The sequence below is a fragment of the Sphaerodactylus townsendi genome, linkage group LG09 (assembly GCF_021028975.2).
Source record: "Sphaerodactylus townsendi isolate TG3544 linkage group LG09, MPM_Stown_v2.3, whole genome shotgun sequence".
Classification (NCBI taxonomy): Eukaryota; Metazoa; Chordata; class Lepidosauria; order Squamata; family Sphaerodactylidae; genus Sphaerodactylus; species Sphaerodactylus townsendi.
In genome coordinates, this window is record NC_059433.1 from 56,390,238 (window position 1) to 56,417,655 (window position 27,418).

The 27,418-nt window shown below is 40.9% G+C and overlaps 1 protein-coding gene across 1 annotated transcript in view; it reads right to left on the reverse strand.

Annotated features, from left to right (window-relative positions):
- Positions 1-6,763: 6,763 nt before the first annotated feature.
- Positions 6,764-27,418, reverse strand: part of LOC125438770 (cytochrome P450 7A1) — a 40,831-nt gene continuing 20,176 nt past the window's right edge. The window contains exons 5-9 of the mRNA XM_048507289.1: positions 14,934-15,174; positions 12,956-13,566; positions 11,244-11,374; positions 10,556-10,731; positions 6,764-7,759 (exon numbers count right to left, since the gene is read on the reverse strand). Coding sequence (XP_048363246.1) covers positions 7,460-7,759; positions 10,556-10,731; positions 11,244-11,374; positions 12,956-13,566; positions 14,934-15,174 — 1,459 coding nt within the window. The 3' untranslated portion in view covers positions 6,764-7,459. The remainder of the gene's footprint in view (positions 7,760-10,555; positions 10,732-11,243; positions 11,375-12,955; positions 13,567-14,933; positions 15,175-27,418) is intronic.

The window sequence follows — 27,418 nt, forward strand, 5'->3', positions numbered from 1 at the left end:
AGTTGATGGCTGTAGTCTGAGGCTCAAACTACAGATGATGCTGGAAGATGTGTTTTTATTCCTACATCTGCTTCTATTATATAGGAAACCAGAATAAGAAGTATCATTTAAACAGCAAAACGAACAAGTAAATGTACTAATCCCACCTCCCAGCTTGCTTTCCTGACAATTTCCCTTTTTCAGTCGAGGACTAGGGTTTGAAACTCCCTGCCTACGTACCATACCATCATCATATTTGTATTCTACTTTTCAACCTCCCAAAAGAAATACACAGAATTAGCCAAAATACACTGCATTGCTAAAAAGAACTTCTGAATTACAAAGAGAAACACCCTAGCAGAAGAAGTATAATACTAAAAAACATCCCTGGATCAGCAACAGGATAGCAACAAATTAACTAAGCAACACTAAATTGTCATATTATTGACAATGAGAAAACTAACAAAGTAGAAATAGGCCTCTTGAGGGAGTCCTTGGGGTAATCACAGAAAAATCTGTGGTCATTTCAATGTTCTCTAGAAACATCAGGTAAACCAGAAGGTTAAAAGTACCTCTTGCAACTTCTGCCACTATTCCATCCACAGGCAGTGAGGAATCACAGCCCTGACTGCAAGCCTAATCTTCAAGCCTAGTAAGTCCATGTAGAACAAGTACCAGTAATATAGCTATCCCTCTGTCAAGATTGCTAACCTTCAGGTGGGATCTGGAGATCTCTTAGAATTTCAATTGAACTGAAAGTCTGACTTGGCCCCTAAAGGATGGTAGGGTAGGCATCAGTCAAGCAGGGGAACTCTTAGTGATTCTGGGATCCTGAAAAAACTCCAGGTTGGTACCCCAGAATCACTGAACTCTCTGTTGCCCCCTGTCACTGTCCCCCTGTCACCACCCCTAAAACCAGTCCAACCGAAAGTAAGGGGTGGCCATCAAGCCAGTTTCCAAGGGGACAGGTGGCAGTCAGGAGGGGGGGGGGTGCATAGCAGGTTTTGCCAGCTACCAAGCCCTGGAAGGAGACATGTGCCACAGTGGAAGCCTGCTCTCACTGTTCTTTCCCCATCAATCACTGAGGTGAGAACATGGGCAGTCAGGGCCTTTCCCAACCTGGGCCAGCTGCTCCTGAGGACTAAGACAACTGCCCAGTGACTAAGACCACTCCTGTAGCCAAACCTCAAGGGAGAAGGGTAGATGAAATACTCCAACTTAAAGAGCCCTAGTTCTGATTCCCACCCACCTCACCTCTGAAAACAGAGTAGGTCACAGAGTAGGACAGTACAGGAAGAGATAACCCTTAAAGTCCCCTTGCCTCAAACTGTTTGGCCCTTAAACGTAAGAACCATTTACAGTCCTGGTAGCTACTGCAGCAGGCAATGGGAAACCTCCTCTTGAAATCTGCTGCCTTAGAAACTCTATGGGGTTACCATAGGTCAGCCGTGACTTGTTAGCAAACAGTCACTGGATTTGAGAGGAAGATGATCCAGTGGATGAAAGGAGCATATTTATGTATTACAAATCAATAAACCGGTAATAATAATCTAATTTTGGTATTCTGGAAATTTAGAAGTTATTTACGCACTGAAATTAACTGAAAAATGAATTACCCTTAACTGACTCACTCTGAAAATCTTTTATCTGTTTTTGGCTGAGGCAAAATAACCTTGTCAACTGAAGTTATTACAGGTTATGTAAATAAGAAAAACGGAACAAGTGTCTCTGATGAAAATTGGCGTAGTTTTGTTGACTTCTGTGAAAGAAAGCCAGGTATTGGATGAGGAGCTAGGCAGTTTGAGGTTACTATTGTCGAATGACCTTAAAAGTGAGGCAATGTGTACTCTTTGAAAAAGTCAAGAGCTTTCCCTAATAAAGTATTTTGCTATAATAATAATAATAATAATAATAATAATAATAATGATGATGATGATGATGATGATAACAACAACAATAATAATAGTTGGATTTATATCCCCCCTTTCTCTCCTATAGGAGACTCAAAGGGGCTTACAAACTCCTTTCCCTTCCCCCCTCACAACAAACACCCTGTGAGGTGGGTGGGGCTGAACCAACTCAGAGAAGAACTGTGACCCAACCCAAGGTCACTCCAAGCACGCCTGTGTTGGAGTGTGCAGGCTAATGTGAATTCCCCAGTTTACAGACCGACCTCCACAGCATAGATGGCTGGAAACAGGGAATCAAAGCTTCGGTTCCTCCAAGTTCACTTGTTTTACCAGCTTAACCACTACGCCACTGCTGCTAATAGTGCTAGGAGTGGATTAGAATAATACACTTCTAATAATAATACACTCTAATACACTCTACTAATAGTGTATTAGAAACATGGCTGCTCAGTTTTTTTAATGAGAAATAACTTTCCACTAAAATTAGATCAATCATTCCCAGCATAAATATTTTCCTTTTCACTGCTATAGCACATTGGGTTGACACTTTCATTGAGCTATCCAACATGACCCCTAAGATCTTTTCACCTCTCAAGCCCCTTCTGCACGGGCCAATAAACTCGGGCTGGGGACAGAAGAAACCCATTTCGGAGGGAAACTTCACACAGCTCCCACCCCTAAAGTGAGGCTGCCCTGTGTTTGCCTCCCCAAAATGGGTTATTCAATAATTGCGCTATTCGCAATTCTTTTGTTGTAATGCAGATTGCAGCCATTTGCAATCGAACGGCTGCCCTGTGAAGTGCTTGCTTCCCAGTTTTTGAAAAGTCATTCCCGCACAGTTGTGTAGCCAAGTGGGGACACAGGGATGCCGTGCAGTATCGTGAGACGTCAGCATGGCTGTGGGGACCATGCCTGCCCTCCTCCACAGCTATGCAGCATGGCAGGTGAGTTTTTACTAAAAAAAAACCACATCTCCATGCAAAGGCATGACAGCGACACAGGTTGCTTCTGCAAGAAGGCATGCGAACATCCCAAAGGCAACACGGGTGGCTTTCTTCCAACTGCAACCCACTGTACTTTGCCTGTGTGGAAGGGGCCTCTGTCTCAGCAAGTTCAGACCTCATTAGCATATACTTGAAGTTGTTCCAGTGTGAATCATCTTATACTTAACAACACTGAATTTCATCTGCCACATTGTTGCCAACTCACCTGATTTGTGGAGATGTCCCGGAGCTCTTCATCGTCATAGTTTGTTTTCAACATCCTGAATAATTTTGTGTCATCTGCAAACATGACCACTATACCACTCACTCCAAATTGCAGATCATTTAATATCCAAGGGTATAAACTTTCTGCTTTTTGCAAGTCTCGGGCTTTGGAGGAATATCTGTTCATATATGCGCAGTTTCTAACTCATGCCTTTGTGAGGTATTTCTCTGAAGTGTCTCCGTCTCTCTGCCTGCTAGGAAGCCAATAGCAAAGCTTTTTAGGTGTATATACTTGCTTTACTACCATCAGATCCTCTGAACATGCCAGCTACAGATGCAGGCAAAATGTCAGGAGAAAATGCTACTGGAACACGGCCATACAATCTGGAAAACCCACAACACCCTAACAAAGCTCTGCTTTTACCAGAATTAGACAAGGAGGACAGTGTGAATGTATATGACAGGAATTACACTTCCTTGACTAACAAACCAATTATCTGCTTTGCAGCTGGTCTCTGGGTGAAAAACAGAGGCTAGCCACACTATATCTTCCACATCATTGAAGAATCATGGCTTGGTGGAGATGGAGGTCTGGACAAGCCATTTTGCATCTTACCCACATAAAGGGGTGGGTGGGAACATTGTTGCCTTCGTCAAAGGCTTTCATGACCAGAATCAATGGAGTGTTGTGTAGTTTCCGGGATGTATGGCGGTGTTCTAGTTGCATTTTCTCCTGACGTTTCACCTGCATATGTGGCTGGCATCTTAAGAACATAAGAAAGAGCCTGCTGGATCACACCAGAGTCCATCTAGTCCAGCACTCTGCTACTCACAGTGGCCCACTAGATGCCTTTGGGAGCTCACATGCAGGATGTGAAAGCAATGGCCTGCTGCTGCTGCTGCTGCTCCCGAGCACCTGGTCTGCTAAGGCCTTTGCAATCTCAGATCAAGGAGGATCAAGATTGGTAACCATAGATTGAACTCCTCCACGGAAATCTGTACCAAACCCGCAAAATCTATCCAGGTTGGTAGCCATGCCTGTCTCCTGTGGCAGCATATTCCAAACACGAATCATGTGTTCCGTGAAGAAATGTTTATTTTTATTGGTCCTAATTCTTTCCCAGCATTTTCAATGAATGCCCCCTGGTTTTAGTATTGGGAGAAAAGAGAAAAAATTCTCTCTGTCAACATTTTTATAATTTTATAGACTTCAATCATAATTTTATGGGGCTTTAATCATGCCATCCCCCCTCAGGCGATCTCTCTGTCCAGCTAAAGAGTCTAGCTCTGCAGCGTACTCTCCCTCATAAGGAAGGTGTAGCTATATCCTGGCGTCATCCTCGTTGCCCTTCTCTGCACTTTTTCTATCTCTTCCATATCTTTAATGATAGATTCTACTAATTTACCAGGAACAGATGTCAAACTGACTGGCCTGTAATTTCCCGGGTCCCCCTAGATCCTTTCTTAAAGATTGGTGTGACATTGGCCATCTTCCAGTCTTCAGGGATGGAGGCTGATTTCCATGGGGATAGATTTTATTAAAGTGCAGAAGATCATGTTTTCATGCTTGAGCTCTTTAAGAACTCTTGGGTGAATGCAATCTGGGCCAGGGGATTTGGTAGCATTTAGTTTATCAATGGCTGCCAGAACTTCTTCCTTGTCTACCACTATCTTTGCTAGTTCCTCGGATTCGCTTCCTAAGAAGCTTGGTTCAGGTGCAGGAATTTTCCTCACCTCCTCTTGGGTGAAGACAAATGTGAAGAATTCATTCAGCTTCTCTGCAATCTCCCTGTCAGCCTTTAGCACACCTTTTGTTCCTTCGTCATCTAACCTACTGCTTCCCTAGCTGGCTTCCTACTTTTGGTGTACTTGAAGAACTGTTTGTTGCTGGTCTTGATGTTCGCAGCCATGCATTCCTCATAATCCTTTTTTGCCTCCCTTAAAGCTAACTTGCTTCTCTTTTGCCACCATTTGTGTTCCCTCTCATATTCTTCATCAGTCGAGCTGGACTTCCATTTTCTAAAAGACATCTTCTTTTTCTGATAATTTCCTCAACCTGCCTTGTTAACCATGGTGGCTTTCTTTTGGACTGGGTGCTGCCTTCTCTCTTCAGAGGATCATGAAGATGCCAGCCACAGATGCAGGCAAAACGTCAGGAGAAAATGCTACTAGAGCACAGCCATACAGCCCAGAAACCACACAATACTCCATTCTTGCCTTCTATCAGCTGGACCTAGCATGCTGCATTTTGGTGAGGAAGTGAGAAGCACACATACTGAATAGGGATACATTTCTGGTAGCACTGTGTGAACAAGGTATACAGGTATGGGTGAACTATAAGCTGAATATGAACAGTCAGTGTGATGCAGCAGCAACATAGGCTAATGTGGTCTTAGCAAGATGTTGTCACTCCTCTATACACTGCATGGTCAGGTTGCACTTTGAGCACTGTGTGCCGTTCTGGAGACCTCACTTCAAAATGATGTGGACAGAATGGATTGGGTGCAGAGGGTAGCAATGAGGATGATCAGGGGCTGGAGATCAAGCTCTACAAGAAAAAACTGAGAGACTTGGGAATGTTTATTCTTGAGAAGAGGAGGCTGGGGTTGGGACATGATTGCTCTCACTCTTTTTCCAAGTTCTCCCTCCCTCACTCCTCCCCCCCCCCCTCGTTATGGGAAAGAAAAGCATCCTTTTAGTTGGTACCTGATGCAACTCATATGTCATCTAAAAATAAAGGTAATACGCGTACACTTAGTGTACATACCAAATTTATTCGAATTTACGATTGAACGTTAAGACCCTACAATTACAATGAACTGTAGCCTTCCCTCAGCCATCCTTCAAACACTGTAATACCCGCGGATGTTTAAGTTGTATATCTTTTTTATCCGCTCGACATGGTTTAATCAGTGGTGGGATCCAAAAATTTTAGTAACAGGTTCCCATGGTGGTGGGATTCAAACTGTGGCGTAGCGCCAACGGGGCTGGGTGGGGCACGACGGGGGCGTGATGGGGCATTCCAGGGGCGGGGCATTCCTGGGCGGGGCTGTAGCAAGGACGCAGCCGCTGCGCTGGTCCTTGGGCGGGAAACGAATGCACGCAGAAGCGGGCTGCCATGCTAGACTGCTTCAAGTTCTGCGTGCTACTGCTGAAAGGAGGGGCATAACTAAGGCAAAAATCACATGGCAAAATCACCAATTAGTAACCCCCTCTCGGCACACACAAATAATTAGTAACCTACTCTCGGGAACCTGTGAGAACCTGCTGAATCCCACCTCTTGGTTTAATGTGTGTCTTTTGAAGTTTTTGTGAGGCATTGGAATTTGTGTGTGTCTGTGCACACATGTACATGTGTGCCCACCTTTGTTTCTAAAAATATCTGCCCTTTGTGCTTGGGACAATTTTCCCACTGAGAGTTGAGGCAAGTGTGTAGTATTCAGTTTGTGCTAGGGGAGTCCTAAGTGCATTTGACACATGTATGACTACAGAGTGCCTTTTAATGTTCCTGTGTAAAAATCTTTCAGTTGCACCTTAACAACATTTTTGTGATGTTACTTAATGGAACTGAATAAGAACTGACTATTTTCAAAAATCACATTCGTCTGAGGCATACACAGTTCCTTTCATAGCCCCAATTATTTATTCATTGACAATACATGATACTTACAGAGATCAAGCTTTTATTTAGTAAAATTGCTCATACACACACACATAGATGCACACATAAACTTTAACGTTGGGAAAAATCCTGTTCAAAAGGCTGCTGACACTTCGAACCATAACAAAGCAGAATACCCAGGTATAAAAGCCCTCAGTTATCAGCAGCCATGGGTTTACTGCACACACATTCCATACTATTGCTGCGATCATCAGTCCGTGCGAGTTTTGTACAAACAACTTCTCTCAGTCCCAACCCCTGATTTCATGTTTGTCTGCAAGATTTGTTTGCTAGGACATAAAGGGCAGCAGCATGGGAAGGGTTTCTACTGGACAGAGATGAAGCACTCCTCTCTCCAGAGATCCGCTGCAAGGTGTACGCTCACAAACCTCTTCAGAACACAATGCACCTGTATATAAATATTTCCCTCCCCTTTACCCTCATTGGGGTGAAGGACTCTACTGCAGATATAGCACTAGTATAGTTAGTGGACTGAACAATACCTCTTATTGACTGAGAGCCTGTAAAAATGTGGTCCTCAATTAGATTTCCAAAGGAGAGCCTTTCCTTCACAAACTGTTTTAAGTTATATTAATAATTGCGTCAAACTCTTGTTATTCTCAGCTTATATAAATAGTTGCTTCAAACTCTCATTATTCTTAGTACATTGCATAACCATCTGAGTAAATATTTAGCTGCATTCAAAGAGGTTTTAATCTATACTTGAAATCAACATCAGTCGCAGGTTGTAATATACCAAGTCCAGCGCGCGACTGGTCTAATAAAGGGCATGTCACATTCTTGTCCACTAGCTCCACCTCAAAGCAGGAAAGCAACAAAGTCAAAAATTGTTTAATTTCATGAACTGCAAATAATCTTCCAGGGCATTTGGCAAGTCCTGTTCCAAATGGCATGTAGTAATATTTTAACTTCTGGCCACTTCGATAGAAAACAGTCTTTTCTTCTCCATTTTGATTAAGGAAACGGTCGTACTTGAATGTCTGTTAACAAAACCCCAAATAATGTGGTTGTAAATGAAATATTACTAAAAGTCAGTGTTAGAAAATTTCACATTTTTGCATGCAACATGAATATTCAACCCTTTATGTTTAACTTAAACAAAAATTGTTGTTTATGGCAATCTCGAGCAACTTTCAGTTTCCAAATACAAGATCTTAAAATCTTAAAATGTCAGGCTCGTAAACAAAACCGAATATGTCGAAACTATTAAAAGGCCGTCAGATACAATTTTCAAAGGACGTATAGCGAGAACTGAACGCCATGTCCCAACAGAACTTCAGAGTAGTGCTACCAGAACCATTTTGAATTCGAGATTATGCCCCTTTATACTTCCATGTTGTGGTTTCTATTCATATTGTGCCAGCGCACGTGGATAATATTGAAAATGGGGAAAATGTTTGCGAACTACTAAGACAGAGCTCAAGGAGAATGATCCTCAGCAGCTGTACTTAGAAGTAAATTGCACTATATTTAAGAAAGTGTTTTTAGGAATGCAACCGTAATTATTCCTCTGCTCTGACCAAAATTAGCAATTTCAGAATTACAAAAATGTTGCTCTGGATCTGGTGTTTGGTATGTGATTGTGCTGGCCCAAGGAGGTTGGAGCTTGGAGCCTGTGATACAAAAAAATGTTAACAGATTTTAGTGAAAGAGGTTATTTGATCCACTGACAGGATTTCATAAACAAATAACTCCACTGGGATTTGAAACCTTCATCTGCTCAGGTGCTCCTTTGCTATTAGGAAGTTTCTGAGGGCCCAGCAACATGAGACGTGCTCCAGAGCATGGAAGCAAGAACAGAACACTTTCAACCTTCCTTCCTATGCCCTTTTTTTCAAGCAGAAACAGCAGCAAGGCTTCTGCTTGGGAGTTTGGCTCAGAGTCAGCAGATCATGAACCACCGAGAGATTCAACCTAAACACGGCTGTGAGACTGACATTTCTCATAAACATTGCCAAGCGCGGTCTCAGGTTGAACGACATTTCAGCTTGCAACGGTGACTGGCTAAGGAAAGTGATGCACCAGGTTGAAATCTGAGTTTCGCCCCCTATTATGGGCGAAAGCGTCCCTCTGACAAACAACATTTTTTGCACCAGGTCGTCTCAAGTCACCATCCGCATTATGAACAGCCACCCCAGCCACACAAATCTGAACACACCTTGGGGCTCCCCTAGTTTAAACAACATTTTAGAAGGTACTTTTCTTTTTTTGAGAGGAATCCTTACCGAGCAACTCCGTATTTGTTTAAGCTTTCAGAAAATTCTCCCCTTACAAATCCACCTTCAGAGAGACTCTGGGCTCCTCTAGTTTAAATAACATTGAGGCGGTACTGTTTCAGGGTAGATTTCCCACCCATCCACCCCAAACGGCATCATTGTCAATGTTGGTTGTTAATAGTTACTACTGTGACTGCGATGGCTGTGGTCTGAGCGATCTGTTCTATCAAACAACCTGCATACCTTTGTGGTATCTTTGAGGTGTATACGCCGGAGAGAAGTCTATTTGTACTGTCCAGACTTCTCTTGCTGTGGGGCTTCTCTGTAATTACCTCGTCTCAACCACAGATAACGTTCAGAACAAGATCCCTGAACACAACTCCCACAATATAAAATCCACAACATCCAGTTGAATCTGTTGTGAAAACCTTCAACAACACTTTCAATGTTTTTTAATCTGGGAGCCCAGATTCTCCCTTTAAATCCACTCCAAAGAGGAACCGGAGGAAGAATTTGAGGGTGTCTGTCAGGAGGGAGCAATGTTTAATAACATTACCAAAATTTTGCGGCTATCTTTAGGGGACTATCTCGGTATACCACCCAGTTTGGTGAAGTTTGCGGCTCAGGGGTCCAAAGTTATGGACTAAAGGGTAGCCCATCTATAGCTCCCATTGGAAACAATGAGGTGAACATTTGAAGTTAACTTTGGACCTCGATTCGCCTCCTGGAAACTGAGCGATATCAGCGGAGACTATCCTTACGTGCCACTGGGTTTAGTGAAGCCCGATTCAAAGAGGGTCCAAAGTTGGACCCTCCATGATAACCCATCTACTATTAAGCTCCATTGGAAATAATGGGATGAGTCACCCACGGTCGCTTTGGACCTGATTGACCACTAAAACCGGCTGTATCAATGGAAGGTCACCTGACGATAGCTTGACATTTTGGTGCTAAGAAAACCCGGCCTGCAGGCCAAAAATTCAAACGGTAAAAAATGCACAGAAATACCGCAAACGAACCGTTTTAAGCCCATCACCGGGTGGCCGGAAGGCGCCATACGGATGTCTATGGTAAATACGCTATAGCGGCTTTGCGAAATGCAGTTATCCAATCGACGCTATGCATGGCTACTAATTGATCCAGAAGCCTGGTTACAAGCACTTTTAAATGTACTTTTACATGTACATGTACTTTTAAAACTGCTTTTCTGTTTCTTCTCATTTGTTCAGTATCAGCAGGAGTGGGAATGAAAAGCGTTTTAAACTGGCTATGTGAATTTGGCCTTAGGCACTATGGATACCCATTTCAATATTTGATCTTATTTTTTAATTAAAGTTAATGCTTGCTTGGGAACTGACTGCTACATGTTTGTTTTTCATTGCACCCCAACACACCATGAGAAAACTCTCATCAATCTGCAGTTTGTCTAGCAAAAGCATAGAATTTATGCATTCGAGAAGAATAACAGTATTTGACACCAAATGCCTTATTGCAAAAAAAAAAGAGAAGACACCATCTTCTTTAATTTTTGAAGTTATATATGAAGCCATAATTACTCACCAAGGGATCAGAATAAATTTCTGGATCAAAATGTAACAGCTGAGGATAAAGGGCTATGATGTCATCTTTACGGATATTGTAGGAGCCAGTATTTAGCTGCAAAGAGAAATCTTCCTTAGCAGCTCTGACTGTCATAGATGCACTGGAGAGTCTTATCGCTTCTTTGATAATACTATCTGTGTAAAAATGATATAAGAGATATAAGAGAGAGAGAGACTTTAACACAGACACAGGATACATTTTGAAGATAAATACTAACAAGAATTAAATTCCTTGGATGTTATTCTTTACTATCAAATGCTATTGAAGCTGTTTAGAAACAGATTAGTATAATACATATGCTGTGGTGGGACCATGAGTAAGAATATTATACAATTCATGTTAGTTCCTAAATATAAACAGAGAGGGAATGCAGCATGGCATAGTCTAATCTCAACAGATCTTGGAAGCTAAGCAGTGTGGGTACTTAGAAGGGACCCTTGGAAGACACTGCACAGGAAGATACCAGCAAACTGTTTCTACTTCTCACTTGCCTTGAAAGTCCCTGCTGGGGTTCTCAGGTCTGTTACGACTTGATGGCACTTTACAAAGACCCAAATATGAACAGTATGATCATTGATCACTAATGGAGTAGTATGGGATAGTGGTAGAAATTTCAGGTACCTTATTACATGCTAAACAAGCATACCTAATACACGCATGTTATCCAGCTGTTTTCGACTCAAGAAAACATACTTTCTATTCAAGTCCACTTTTTCACCAGTATCTTCCAGCAACCGTTGTATCTCTTCCATAGCTGCTGTCTTCGCTTCAGGATTCCTGAAACAGACATACTGGTCATGATGCATAGAGTGACTGTGACCTTCTGCTCATAAATGACTCCAGGAAGAAAAGATATGTAGCTGCTAGTCACAGTCCATCGATATAGTTTCTGCTAGGTGTGTGAGAGTAACAGGCCTTATCAGGAGTCTAATCATCAGGCAGTAGCTTGCAGTCTTTGCAAAATGTAATTGGCATTTAAGCTTCCTGATGATCAAGCAACAACCTTTCATTCCACCTCACCCCACCACAGCCAATAAAGTCACATTTACAGATGAATAGAGGGAAAAACAACTTTCTGAATAGCCAGATCACCCCTATCTCTTCAGAGCCTGAAGCTAAGCATGTTTTGCCAAAGTGGCGAAGCCACCAGGGGACGGAGGGTGCACAATGCACCGGGCGCACCGATTCTGGTCATGTGGGGGGTGGAAAAATTCCCCCGGCCCGCTGTGGCTCCTCCGCACTCCCCCTGTGGTGCCCCCTGCCCCCCTTCCGTGGTGCTCCCCGCCCCCCTTCTGCGGCGCCCCCGCCCCCCCACAGCACCGGGCGCACTCTGGCCTAGCTACGCCTCTGCTTTGCCATGGTTGGTTTTTGGATGGAAGAACACCAGGGGAGATTGGGGAGTCTATGGAGATGAAGTCAATGTCAAACCACCTCTTCCCTTGCCTTGAACACCCCATGAGGGGTCACTATGAGTTGGTTGAGACTTGAAGGATTATTATTATCATTTAATTTTGCTTAATATCACAGCTGCCAGTTCTTTAGCTGGTTGTTGGCCTTTTATTACCATTTGAGCCTCACCCAGTGACATAAGATGTTGTAATGTATTGGTGTAGTATTTGTGTGGATCCCAGAAGGGTTGCCTTCTGAATCTGGCAGATGTTGATTTTGCTGATGTCTCAAGTGTTACACTAGTGTTTTTGGAATGGCGTTCAGGGTGTCTATTACCATTGTTGTTGTTATTGTTGTTATTTTGAAATAAGGGTAAACTAATATATTTTTAAAGTGATGTGAAACTTAGTGTATGCAATGAAGATAATCTAAATGGCATTGCCAACTTTCACTGAGATGATTAACCACCATGTCTGCAATGCATATTAATGTAAATGCAGGCATTGTTGCTTTCTGTTCTAGAAGGATGTTTATTGGTTAGACTAAATTTGTGAAGCCCAATTAGTGTGTTGTTGAGAGTCTTTACTGTCTAACAGTAAAAGGGGAGAATGCTACTGCAAACTGCTTTGGAGCCCCATTGGGGACAAAAGCGGGGCATACCTGGCTAAATACATATTTGATAGCATGTATGAAGAAACTGTATAGGATCATTTCCTGAATATTATGGCCTCAGGAAATTCAGGTATTTCTTCCATAAACTGGATAATAAATGAGACATGGTTTAATGTTTTTCATCTTTTTGCAGGACAACTCAGGCTATCAGTTTTCCAAATAGTAAGATGCATACTATAGTGAGCTATCACATGGTGGACGATCAACCAAGAGCAGAATTTTGGGTAGCCACCATAAGAAGCAGCTCATGTATAGGGAAGTTCTATTACAGATAGTATGACTTGTGCAACTACTTACTTAATAAGGTAGAACAAGCTCCAAAATGTAGCAGGTATTGTGTTTGCTTGTGAAGCCCACAGAATGGCAAGGTGGGTCTTTGCTTTTTCCTTGTCATCAAAAGTGGAGAGTGTGTCATTCAAGAACATGCGGAGAGAAATAAGTTCAGAAATGTTCTCCCTTTTCTGAAGATTATCATGAAGTAGGGATTCAGCCAGCTTCTCACGTGCACTGTGGGCACCTTTGAATATGTAGATAGGTAGGCCTGCCACAAGAGCTGGAAAAATTTGGTCAAATTCTTTAAAATTCTCTAGAGAGTTCAGAATAAGTGTTGTTTGATCTTCTTGATTAGAATGTACCTTATCATTGTTTCTGTTAATCTCTGTACCAAAAAGTGTTAAAAAACCAGATTCAAACATCACACGGCAACAAAATTCATAAAGCTTGCCTGTTACCCAGTCAGTGGATTTCATTTTTGACGCAGTCAATTCCAGCATGACATAGGAAAGATTTTCCATCATACCTTCACTGAGAAAGTTCAGTGCTTTACCCTGCAAGGTTCTTGTGAAGGTCTGATGCATATTTTCAGTGGTGTTCCCATCCTTTGGGTCAATACTTCTATGACCAAAAGCCTGTCATCAAATACAGCAAATGTTAAGGAAAGCTGATCAAATGTTAAGGAAAGCTGATCACAGCCTCTTCACTTGCCCTAACACCCATCCTGAATCATAAGCGCCCTTTGGACTGGCTGTTTGAATCTGAAAACTGTGAGGGCTAACTTGGTATGAATAGCATGGAAGGCAGGGAAAAGCTTTGGAACAGAAGGACAACCAAAACTCAGATGAATGTACAAGGAAATCACCAGCAGATGATTTTATCCATAATTTAAAATAGAAATACAGAAGAAGAGCACAAGAGAAATTATTAAATACATGGCCTACTGATGGATAATGATAAATAATGGATACTTAGGGCTCTAATTGATTTCCATTTAAGCTGAAGAAAGCTTTTCATTGTGTTCTGCCAGAGCAGTGAGTAGGCTCTGATTTTTCTGGAGTAGATGGGAATGAGATTACATACTGAACATGAAAGTCATCCTAAATTTCTTCCATTTTACAAGATCTATTATGTGTTTAGTTGGAACAAAATTCTTTCAAATTGTGAAACATAAGTTTTCTAGTTCAGAATTGAAACTGACTGTATCAGCTTGCTGCACTAAAGTTCACCATATGTGATGCTGGGAAATTCCATAAACTGAGCAACCAATATTTGTTTTTTAAACTTCCACGGTACAGAAAACTGGTTTACCATTTCCACCCACACCATCTTCCTGATCTGAAACCAGTTTCTCCCATGCTTCCTTGGACCCATTTCAGACTGGGGGAAAGATACAGTGAAAAGACTTAAATCCCCTACAGTTGCGTCCTGGTTCTGATGTGAATTGAAACTCCCAATGTCATGTGTATGGAACCAAACATACAGGAAGATATACAGAAGATATGAGTTTTCACAGTAGCAGTTAATCTAACAGAAAAAAATGGGTAAGGTATGGGTATGTAAATGATAGCCTGTGGAAATCCATCACAACAGTTTCTAATAAATTCCTTGGAAAACGCCTTTAAAAAGTTATGTTAAATACTGTAGCTCAAGAAAACATACCAGCATATGTTGTACTAATCTGTGATTACTACTCTTTAATTAAGCAAAATCTGCTTTTGTGTACTTTATCCATGCAACTTTATTTGTGTAACGTTACGTTTTTGAAGATAGATTGATTTATAAAGATATAGACATGGGGATATTAACCTTGATCCTACTGAATCTGATAGTCCTTTATGTCTCTGGTACCAGGTGCAACATTATTGCCTATATGACACTAGATGGCAGTGCCAGTTATATCTAGTTATTTGCGTACACATTTTTAGGATTTCCACTTTTAAAAATACTTAAAATAAGTTTTATTACTTCTGAACATAATCTCATTTTCTGAACATGTTACCTTTGCTGAAATTGTGAAGTGGAACTTTTTCCAGTCCAGATGTTTTCCTTGTTGCATCACAGAGTGATAGGAAAAAGGATCTGTGAGAAAATGAACATATTTTCCTGCCAATCTGCAAGTGAAAATGGGACCATATTTCTTTTGTCTTGCTCTGAGGAATTTGAGTGGATTGGAGCCAAACTGCAAAGCACAGCCAAGATATGGCAGCATCCCATTCTCCAGAGGAGGCTCATTCAGATGTCTGCAAAAGGCAATAGGGATATGGCATAGATTAGGACCATAAATTCAGATTTGACCTTCACATCCGCCATGGAAGCTTCTATTTACAACACACAATTTCCATTGTTGCTAGAAGGAATTGCCCTCATCTGAGTAATAAATCCACTAAAGAGGCAGGAGATAACTAGCAAATAACGACTTGAGCACAGTACAGAAGCTTGTTATAGCTTCAGTAATGAGAATGAACCAGATACAGTAAATCAAATTCAATGAAATTTATCTTCTATTTTAAACATATCACTAGTACCTCATTCACTCTTGGTTATGGCTTATCATTTTGAACATAAATAGAATTTTATGGTGAAATATGTTTGTCAAGATACATTTTATTATCTAATTAATACTATATAAGAGAATTGGAGAATGGGTGTTGTGGCAGAGTCTTTTTCAAAGAATGGTTTGCTTTTTGAATAAAAAAGAAGCTGCATTTTGATAAACCCTGGCAAACCTGTCTGGTAAAATGAACAGCACATCTACTTGGTTCAACTTTTGGCAATTTCATTTTGTTTGGACAATATGTCTGCTAATATTGATATGTGCTTTTTAAAAAAAGAAATCAAGTCTATCTGCTTGAATAATCCACAGATGAACAAATGTCTCAATATACCAGTGATGACGAATGTTTGAAAGCACTCTTTCACATATGTGTCTAATGCCAATGTGCATACATGCATCATAGTATAATCCTAAACAGTTACACCCATCCTTCTAAATCAGTTGAAGTTACTGGGTTTAGAAGGCATAACTCTGCTTAGGGTTTCAATGCAAATCTCATTGAGCTAACTGGTTGCATTTTTTGATATGAACACAGAACTTGCAGCTCAGTCCAGAGCTACTAATTGCTATAACCAATTCATTGCCTTTTAGTTTCTTCAGGACACACATTTATGGTGGTCCATACAGAGGCACATCTAGGGAAAATGGAGCAAATTGAGTTTTGCCCCCCCTCCCCAACATGGGCAACCGCCCTCTCATGCTGCTACCAAATAATGATTTTTTGCACCAGGTCATTTCAAAGTCACCATCACATTAAAGAACATGCCCCAATCCACAAATCTGAACACCATGCCACACAGTGGAAAAAAATTTTTTTGATGTTTTCAAAATGAAGAACATTTTACATCTCCAACAAACTTGCCAATGCAGGAGAACGCTGTGAATTGTAGAGAGGCAGGCAGCGCAAACATGGTATAGAGGCTGATATAAGACGGTGTTGACATGGAGGCCAGTTGGCACGCGTGGCAGTGCACAAGCTGAGCTAAGCTGAGCTAAGAATTTACTGTTTGTTTATCAACTTTAATCCTAGCCATTAGACACTCCTGAAGAAGTCTACAATTCAGCACACACAGTTGCATTTCTAGTTATCAGGCCCTTTATCATTTGCTTAAAAATTAGAGAAAAAGAGAAGGATAATGGCAACACCAATGGTTCAAAAGAAAGAACAGCTCACATTTTTTTCCTGCAAATTTCCAAATCCAAAAGTTCACCACAAGCAGCTTGACCATGGAAAGAGTGACTGTGTATCCTCCTGCTTAAATAACAGCTGGAAATCTCTCACGATAGCACTGTTCCTTTCTATAAACTTGCTTCTCTATTGTTTTATCTGGCTCTACTCCCTGAACAAAATCAATCTCCATTTCCTTGTAATATCTATCATTAAATTGAAAAGCAAAACACACTGCCAAGGTCCTACATTTAATACGGAGCCTCTTTTATCTTGTGGCAAAGCAGCCTTCCAGTGCATATGTGGGGGTGGTGTGTGTGTGAATAAACAGGTCCTTTCTTTGAGCGAATAACATGATGGCAAATGACTCAATCACCCTGTCAGTTTGCCTCCAATTCATAATTTGAAACATTAATTGGTATGCCCACCACACCACCTCCCACTCCCCACCCCCATCCCCCCTCCACTTCCCCCACATGCTTGCATGTCCCCCAGCCACATTCACATTGTCGTGATAGATGGCAGAATTATGACCATTGTGGTTTAAACAAGTTTATTTATAACTAGCAACAGGAACAATTAGAACAGTTAACAGCTATTCAGAAGCTTTTAGTCTTAACTCTCCCAGTTCCAGCTCTACCTGCTTTTTCCAATTCTACCTTAACTCTGCCCATCAACTCAAATTCTTAAAGGCATACCTCATCACACACATCGCTTAAAAACATGATTCTTTGTGGTCCATTGCAAAGACTATCAAGATAATCTTGCTTGGTATACAAAAATAAAATGCCCCCCCCCCCCACATTAATGGCCCCATGATCATCAAGATCTCAAACCACAATTATATAAACACCATCCATATATCAAGTTAACCATGTAGAACAGTGGTCACCAACCTTTTAAAGTCTCCGGATACTTTTGGTATTCTGATACAGGATGTAGGAACAAACACAACTATAAAATGGCTACCAAAAGAGGCAAAAACAACCACAAAATGTTGGGGAGCAAGGTTATGCATTAACCTATTAGTAACTCTTCAAATTCCAGGCTGAAGCTTAGTTCAACAGAATGCCTTTCAATCTGCACAGCCAATCAGATTTCCAGAGGTCAACCAGAAGGCTTACTGGATAAAAGCCCCATTTGTCTCCACATATTTTCCAGAAAATGCCAGAAAATGCATCAGTGAGTACCATGTTGGGGACTCTGTAACTTACAGTACAGCTTCACGCCCAGCAAAACATTTCCCAAACTAGTTTAGTCAGGACTTTACCTTACCTCACACACAATACCAGGTTGCGACTTGTATTGCTGCTGTTGCTGGGGGGCAGAGAGGCACAAGGGGTGTGTCACATGTGGCTGGGAGCTGCTGCTTGGCCCATGCCTCATTTCTGGCACCCCCGACTTGCTTTGCTTGCTGGGGGCAGCGCCGACACTCCTCTTTTGGAAAGCCTCAGTTACCAGAGCAAGCCGTGGGCAGGACAAGGGAGGACGAGGCAGCAGGGAGGCAGCAGAACAATGTGGGTGGGGCCAAGGGATGCCAAAGCTGAGGCAGTTGAGCTGAGCAGGAGGATGTGGGCTGGGCCAAAGGAGGCTGAAGCAAGACAATGTGGGTGGGGCCGAGAAAGGCCAAAGATGAGGCAGCATGGAGGCAGCTAACTGTTGGCACAGCAGCACTGATGGAGGTTGCACAGTGCACAGAAGGGTTTTTGGGGGGTGATTTTGCACCTCCCACAGGACCAGATAAGTTGCGCCAGAGAACATGGGTTACCTCATGTTCCTATTGCCAGTGCGCCCCTGGGTCCATGTAAATTGAGGTTTGTCCAATGCAGCCATTGGAAAATTTAAAATCCATATTAAAAAGTATCATTTTTGGAATGTCTTTAACAATGATATAATAATGTAATTCTGACTATTGCATATAAATAGATATTTAGAAGTTTGTCTGAAAACATTGTTCTATAAATCCTAAAATAAAATAGCATAAATCAAGTACATTTTGAAAACATAGTGAATTTATGCAAAATAGGCAGAAAAGTAGATTTGTAATATTAAAGAATACCTGGAAGAAAGACAATATTATCAGATGCTAATGGGAGTTCACGGGTAGAGAATTATTTACTGGCTTGTCCATTTCCAGATCACATTAAATAGTTTAAACTCATAATTGATAGACAAATGATTATTATTAACAGCTTTCAGACTTTGGGTTTCATTCCTGAAACAAGGTTTTCTTGCATTGTTGTGAGCACAGAACAGCAAAAACAGGCTTAGTGTGTATCCTGAATTGCAATATCATTGCATGAATTGCTTTGTTTGAATATTTGGAATATGTCACTATGTAGCATGGTATTCCCTTATCATGCAACAGACAGTACACATAGATAACTTCCATCACTTTTTAATCTCCCATTATAAAAGCAAGAAGCTAGAAAAAGAGAACAAGATATCAGTCTTACAGAGAAATATCAAATACATGCATTCATTCTGTTCCAAAAACTTAACCTTTTTATTCGTTTTTTCAATTATTAAATCAAATGATTAACCTATGCAATGTAATTACAGATTTAATTACTAAAATATTTGCAATATAGAAAATGAGATAATAATGACAATGCATTGCAGACAATGTTGCTGGCTGATTTCACCTGAATGGCCGTGTTCACAAGTTCTGAAAAGCCCAGTATTTCAAGTCATATAATTTAATTGATCACATGCCTAAAATGTTTCTTATACACACTTAATCTTTTCAAACTTGTGGCAAGGTTTCAAAGAGTCTATCTGTGATCATTCTTAATGCATGTCCACCTGGAAAGTGAGTCATTACAGTTACTAACTTAAGCATTACTTTTTACAAATGCCTACAAATTTGTATGAATGTATGATTGTATGAATGTACAAATGTATGAATGTATGATTTAAACAATATTGGTATGTTTAATAAAAGCATTGTTTAATAAAAGATTGTTTAAATCATACATTCATACATAAATAAATTGAGGAAAGCTCAGACTTCATCAAAACATGTTTTTAAAAGAATTATTCTTACCTCCTCCTTATTCCTAGAATGAACACCAAATTACAGCACAACATTATCACTATTTCCCATATGAAAAGCAATGCTGATATTGCAGGCATTTCAAGGAACTATGGTAAATTTACAAGAGTTTATACCAAAGTCTGAAAATGATTCAGAAGATGTGAAAGTGCCACTTTTTATATTCAGTGAGTGCCCATTCACTGAACTGAAATAACCTACATAAGCTATTGATTAACCATTTCTGGACAAAATTTCAGACCAGAACCTCTGCAAAGACCAGGATGAAGTTGTATTAGACACTTGAAGCAGTGGCCTTGAACTGATTAACACTTATCAGTGAAGGTCGAAAGTAATCAAAGAACTGTAATAGCAGATAATTTAAAGGTCTCTCAGAAATGCAGATTTACCAGGTACAGTTTATAGTTCACTTGTAGCTTTAAATGAGGAAGTCTTCTGATGTGCTGTGACATGACTTCTGTTGGGCTGCAAAGTTTTGATTTCAAGACTGTAGATGTGGTGCCAGGAGTGGAAAAAAAAACTGATCTGAGGTTTAGGAGATATAGGATGGGCAAGAGACAAAACTGCGTGGAGCCAATATTGAATTTAGAGAAGTATAAGGTGGATTCCGCATGGGCCAGAAACAGCGGTATGAAAATGATGTGAAAACTGTGTAAACCCTTTTACATTGTTTTAAACCATTTAAATTATTTTCACACCGCTGTTTTTGGCCTGTGCAGAATCCACTTAAGACTGAAAGTCCCATGGGGGGGGGGGGATCTGCCCATGGGAGCGGCATGTGGCTGTGCCAGTAATTTGTCCTCCCTGGAGCACTTACCCCTGAGGAAGGGCAATTTCACCAGTGTGCAGCATTTCAATCCTCCCTGGTTCTGGGGTGCAGCACCTGGCATGAGCGCTAGTGCCCGGTGTAGCAAGGACGTGGCTGGGGAGGAGCCGATGTTATCCATTCACCACATTAGGCCAATGGACAGGGCCTCTTACTTACAGCACCAAAAAGGGTGCTGTAAGTCTATTATGGCCAATGTGGACTTCATTGCAGCAAGGAGGCTTTTTTTTTGCTTTTCCAGCCTCCCATCATTCATTCATTCATTCATTCATTCATTCATTCATTCATTCATTCATTCATTCATTCATTCATTCATTCATTCATTCATTCAATATCCTGCCCTTCCCAATAGGTCTCAGGGCAGCGAACATCAGTATAAACCAAATAAAACAATACAATATAAAACCAGTGTAAACAAGCAACCATGCCAATTAAAAACTTAAAACAGTAGAACAATAGATAAACAGATGGCAATAAGAACTCCATAATAGGCACCCATGGGAGGTCACAGTGTTCTGGTCAGGCTGACTGGCAAGATATAAAAGCCTGGCTGAAGAGCTTGGTCATACAGGCCTTGCGGAACTCACCGATGTCCCACAGGGCCCTAATCTCGGTTGGGAGCTCATTTCACCAGGTGGGGCCAGGGCCAAAAAAGCCCTGGCCCTAGTAGTGACCAGCCGGACCTGTCTAGGGCTGGGAACCTCCAGCAGATTCCCCCCCCCCCCCAACCAACAGAAGAGTCTAGAGAGGCAATATGCCACCAGGAAGCCTCTTTAGGGGCAGAGGCCTGGTGCAGCCATGGCACATTGGCTGGGTGCATGACCCCTTGGATAGGCTGCCCATCTGGTGGGTTATAGGATCACTCTGGTGCAAGTGAGTGAGGCACTAAGAGAAGTCTCTTAAGACTGACACAACAAAAAACTGTTTCTTCATTTTAAGTGGAACTCTTGTAAAGTCACCCAACAGGTTTCATGTAAAGGAGTGGGGAATCATATCTGGTTCTCCAGATTAATGTCCACCACTCATGTAAATGAGCACAGTATCAAACCCAGTTCTCCAGATTAGAGTCTACTGCTCTTAAACACTACACCATGCTTTTTAACAAGCTAAGGAGACAAAATATTTGAAAAAGTGGGAAACAAAATATACCAGATGAAAAGTGAATTAGTCTGATTACTTGATCCTGGTTAATTTATTAGGGGAAACTATTTCAGAGGTATGCCCTTTGGGTGTGGAATACCTGTAAAAAACTAAACATGTTTACAAAATGAAAGTAGAGAATATTTTAAAATGCCCAGCATACTGGCAATTCTGTCTTGTCTTACAGTTGTGGACCTCTGTTCATCAATTATAAATATTCTGGGATTTCTGCTGCAGTTTCAGACAACAAGCACATTGCTTTCATATGTTCATGGGAAAAACTCAGTAAAGAAGGATGACCCCATGGCAAACGGCAAATAGGTAAAATAGAATCCAAACTGTCTGACACAGTGAGGTTACTTTGAAGGGAAACAAAGGCAAATACAGAGAAGAATGCAACAGTGTGGGTGAGCTGTAGAAATGTGAAGAGTGACTAGGCTAGGGCTTAGTGACTGTACTGTCTGTAGACAAATATGCCCTGGTTCAATCTCCAGTTAAAATAACTCATAAAGAAATGTAGATAAAATTTACTGGCATGAGACCCTGAATAACTTCCAGTATTTAGATGACAATACTGAGCCAAGATAAACCATGGATTGAACTTGGCATGAGGCAGCTCCACTTGCCCAAAGAGGTCTTAGTTTCTGTACACACAGAAGGTATCTAATAACACCCACACAAATGATGGGCTTCTTACCCTCAAGATTCCCACAGAAAGAGGGTTTAAATGAGGGGGGTGTATTGGCTCCCACACTATTTAACCTCTTTCTTAATTATTAGTCCTCTACCCTGCAAAAAGTAGATTCTCACTGTCCTACTATCAGGAACATGAGAGTCCCTATCTTACTCTACGCAGACGATATGATCTTGCTCTCTCACGCTAGAGTTGGTCATAAGCTTCTTCTCTCTTGCTGTGCTGAGTACTGCAACTTCAACAACTTGACTCTCAATTATGCTAAGTCCAAGATCATGTCTTTTACTAGCACATGGCATCCTTCAAGATGGGTCCTCAATGGTGTGGCTCTAGAACAGGTTAAGTTACTTAAATACCTAAACAGCAGTGGCATAGTGGCTAAGAGCAGGTGCACTCTGATCTGGAGGAACCAGGTTTGATTCCCAGCTCTGCTGCTTGAGTTGTGGAGGCTTATCTGGGTAATTCAGATTAGCCTGTGCACTCCCACACACGCCAGCTGGGTGACCTTGGGCTAGTCACAGCTTTTCGGAGCTCTCTCAGTCCCATCTACCTCACAGGGTGTTTGTTGTGAGGGGGGAAGGACAAGGAGATTGTCAGCCCCTTTGAGCCTCCTACAGGAGAGAAAGGGGGGGATATAAATCCAAACTCTTCTTCTTTTATAGCAGGATGGTTTGCCCAAAGGAATAAAGCCATAGTAACTAGTGAAACTACTACAATGGCAATTCTACGCTTCTTTTAAAGAAAAGGACATGAGTATCTCCTGGCGGCATTAAAAGTTTTCAATGCCAAAGTGTGCCCACAGCTTCTCTATGGTATTTTTCTCTGGATCCAAGCATGGAGCCAGGACATTGAATGCATTCAGTCTAATTTCCTGTATAAAGCACTTGGCTTGCCTCATTTGGTGCCCTTTGCTGCTCTATGTCTGGAAACTGGACAGCCTCTACTTGAAACCAGGGATTGGTGTATTACCTTTAAATACTGGACCCGCTTCTGTTTCACCTATGATAGCAGAGTCTCTCAAACCAGGCCCTAACTATACTGCATTCCTTGGAATGGTGGACCCATATTGAAGGCCAACTAGGAAGCATGGGACTTCCAGTAGACTCCTTAGTTATACTGTCCTCTAATGAAGTGTTTAGCAGAATCAGAGACAGACTCTATGATTTAGAACATCAGACTCTGATTGATCAAGCTAGTAGATTCTGCTCACATTTGTATCTTGGCATTTTTTTGGAGAAAACAAATATACCCAACTATTTATATTTACCCAAACTTTACTGTGCAATCTCCCTGGCGAGATGTAACATCATGCCATCTTCCCTGAGATCTGGTAGGAAGATGAAAATACCACGCCATGAAAGGTTTTGCATTTGTAACATGAATTCTGAAGCGTCAGTTCATCATATCCTTCACCATTGTCCTTTATATAATGCAGCCAGGGGAAAGTTTCTGGCACCTTTGCTGATTGATAACAGCATTCTTACAGACCAATAGAAAACCCTCTTCCTTCTGGACAATGACTCAAGAGAAGTCATAGAGTTGACGGCCAGGTTCCTCTGTATTGTAATTGCAAGGCATTCTTTTTTTTTTTAGATGTGGAATCTTTTTTTAATATTAATATGTTTATTAAATTTCAAGTTGTATAATGCATACAAATGACCTTCTGGTAACATTTTAAAAAAATTAATAGTAATATATTCATATCCCTTATTGCAAGGCATTCTTAATGTAACCTTTGAAACATTACAGTTTTTAATCTATCATTTTAGAGGGTATATATATGTATATATGTATACTTTTAAAAGTATGTATTATTGTTATTTGAATGCCATTAAAGGGTTCAGTTCAGTTCAGTTCAGTAGTAAGCACCAATCTATTATTATTATTATTTGTTCATGCTTTTAAGTTGTACTGATATGCTTAGTATTCATCTTTTCAAAAAGAGAGAAAAAGTAATAATGGCTAATAAAAATTCAGAAAGAGGTGCTGGTTCAAACCCACTCTAGGCACTTAACCAGGGATTCAGCAGGTTTGCACCACTTTGGCAGAACAGGTTGCTAAAATGGTGCTTGTAAACAATCAATTGTTAAATTATTTGAATTCCGACTACCAGAACCGGTTGTTAAATTATTTGAATCCCACCACTGCACTCAACTATGTGAAAACAACTATCTGAAAATATTATTTACAACAAGGCCATTATATTATCCTTCTATAGACTGTTCTTAAACAGTCAGGTGAAAGAGCAGGTAAAAGAAACACCACCTTTCCATTTCAGCTCTATCAGTTTGAGATTATCATTAACCACTGGACCATTTCTATATATATCATCTTTCCACCATGTAATACATGAATATTATTTTGCCATGACTGATAACATTTGGAAGTCATGAAGTATTTAAGAAAAATGTCTGCTGTGAATTCAATCCTCTATTTTAGTTTTCCAAACAGTTGGTTTTAGAACCACCAGTAGGGGGAGTCATAAGATTTCTTTTCATAGACTAGATTTCTTGCATATTTCAGCAATCAACAAAACTGTGTTAAAGCAAAAATGGAAAACAGGGAAGAATAAAAAGAATGTGTGCCTCTGAGGGCACCATTCATCAAGTTTGGTCATTTGTGTGGTGTCTCACTTTTAGGAGATCCTGGATGCTTTGATTCCTTTTCTCTTATTAGATCACATGTATATATGGAATCTTAAAACATTCTTTCTTTCTCCCCCCATTAAAAAAACTAAAAACTGGTTGACACCAGTGCCAGCTAAAAATATGAACCTGGGCGGGGTGTGGGGTGGTCATTTTGTAATACTGGAGGACACTGGGCTGTGTTGACTGCACCTCTCACTGCTGAATGACGAATAAATAAATGTGGTAGACCACCAAGAGGTAGTCACTATATGTAGATAATGTTGTGGTAGTTATTATTTACTTATAAAATATGTGTTTCATTTATTAGATGATGCAAAATAGTAACGTAGAGAAATGCTCCTAAAAACACTTAAAAAATATATTACATCCAAAAGGAAGTCTTTATACTTTCCCCCACCCCATACATTTGGTTACATTTTTATCCACCTTCTTCCGAAAAGCTCTGGGACACATATGTGGCTCTTAAATCTTCCATTTATATGCATAACAACCCTGTGAGGTAGTAGGGTTGCCTAATCTCCAGGTGGGGCCTGGTGATCTTTTGGAATTATAACTGCTCTCCTCAGTCCCCCTGGAGGAAATGGCTGCTTTAGAGGATGGACTTACTGCATTATACCCAACTGAGATCCCTTCTTTTCCCAAACTGTACTCTCCCCAGGCTCAACCCATCAATCTCCAGCAATTTCTCATCCCAGAGTTGGCAAGCCTGTTTTAGACTGAGGAAAAACCACTGGCTTTGGTTCACTCAGGGCACAGCTAGACTAGATTGTTTCCCTGGGTTGCCAAAGCCATTTTACGTTATTTTCTGTTGCTTCAAAAACGCCATGAGGACCTGCTCAGTACCGTGGTGACTCTTTCCCCGCTTTTACAATTGTTAAGACCCCAAATGTCCCAGGGTTTGAGTTCTTGAAAAACAGTGGAAGGAGGCCAGGAGCTTCCTAAGTATAATTCTGAGGAGAGTACAATCCTGAATAGCATCAGGATAGCATAGCATTTTTAAAGCGACAGAAGACATGATGTAAAATAGCTCCGGTTGTGTCTGGGGAAACCACATAATCAAGTTGTGCCCTTTGGAAGATAATGTTAGGGGAGAGGACTGAGTGTGGATCTTGGCTGGTCTAACTACACTATACCAGATTCTCTCGCTCAGGAATTATTTTCTCTACACCCTTACTGAAATCAAAAACAATGTGGGGACAAGATCACTATTGTTGGAAATGGCTATTTCATTGCAGTGTATTAGGGAATATGTAGGTGACCTTTGAATAGTAAAAATAGACTTTTTCCCAAAAAAATGGCAATTTAAATAGTAACAGTACAAGCTGTGGTATGTGCTATTTTTACTTTTCTGGCCTAAATACACAAATGAGTTAAGAACCTCTGGTTTAGAAGGAGCAAAAAAACCAGCACAGCAACTGAAATACCACTGATCAGAAGATTCTGTTTTTGCTGCAACAGATCAGTTTAATTGGCCCAAAAGAAGTAGGATTGTGAAGGTCCCAAGAGAAAGCTGTTTTTGTAAGTTACTAACACTAATGGTTTTTTATAACAGCATTTCTAGCAATCTGAAAGGACTCCAAAGTAAAGAGGAAAGGGGAACTCCTGAATTGCATAACTTCCCAGTTACAGAGATTATCTCTCTATTAGAACATGTGACAGTCTACATTGCATTGGCTCACGCAAGCAGAGCAGGAAGTCTGAAACCTTAAGAACACAGTTTGTTTATTTTAATAGCAGACCAACAGTACAAACTCTGCATAGAAAGTTGGAATGCCTCTTTTTTTTTTTTAGAATACCACATGGAGAATTGTTCTGCCTTACCAGACAGCTTTATCGAAGTAACTTTAATCCAATGTTAACCAAAATTGGAAAGCTTTATGAGCCAAGATGAACTGCTCATCGGTTCAGGATTATTAACCCAAGCAATCCCACCCATACTGATGAAAACACGACCAAAATGAGTCTCAATCCAGCCAAGAGATTCATCTGAAGAACAAGTCATTACTAATTACTTGAGCAGGAAAGACAATCCTTACACAAGACGAGAATTAACTCCTCCCATCACCTTGTTTCACTAGCTTATATGACAGTGGAGTGAAGCAGTCAGTGTGTTAGGCTACATTCTGACAGATCTAATTTACATTGTTGCTCTGCTGAGAAGTTTGCTGGATGGTCTTGGGCCAATTAGTCTCGGAATAAGCTACCACATAGGGTTGATGTGAAGATGCAGTCCTACAGCAATGAAACATTAACAAGGATGAGATGTTTGTGTTATGACTGGATGATGGACTGGAAAGTGCTGGATGATGGGAACTCTAGAAACAGAAACTTTGTGTAACAAGGAAGTGTGGCACAATGACAGATTTTCAACATAATCTAAGCACTGTTGGAACACTTGA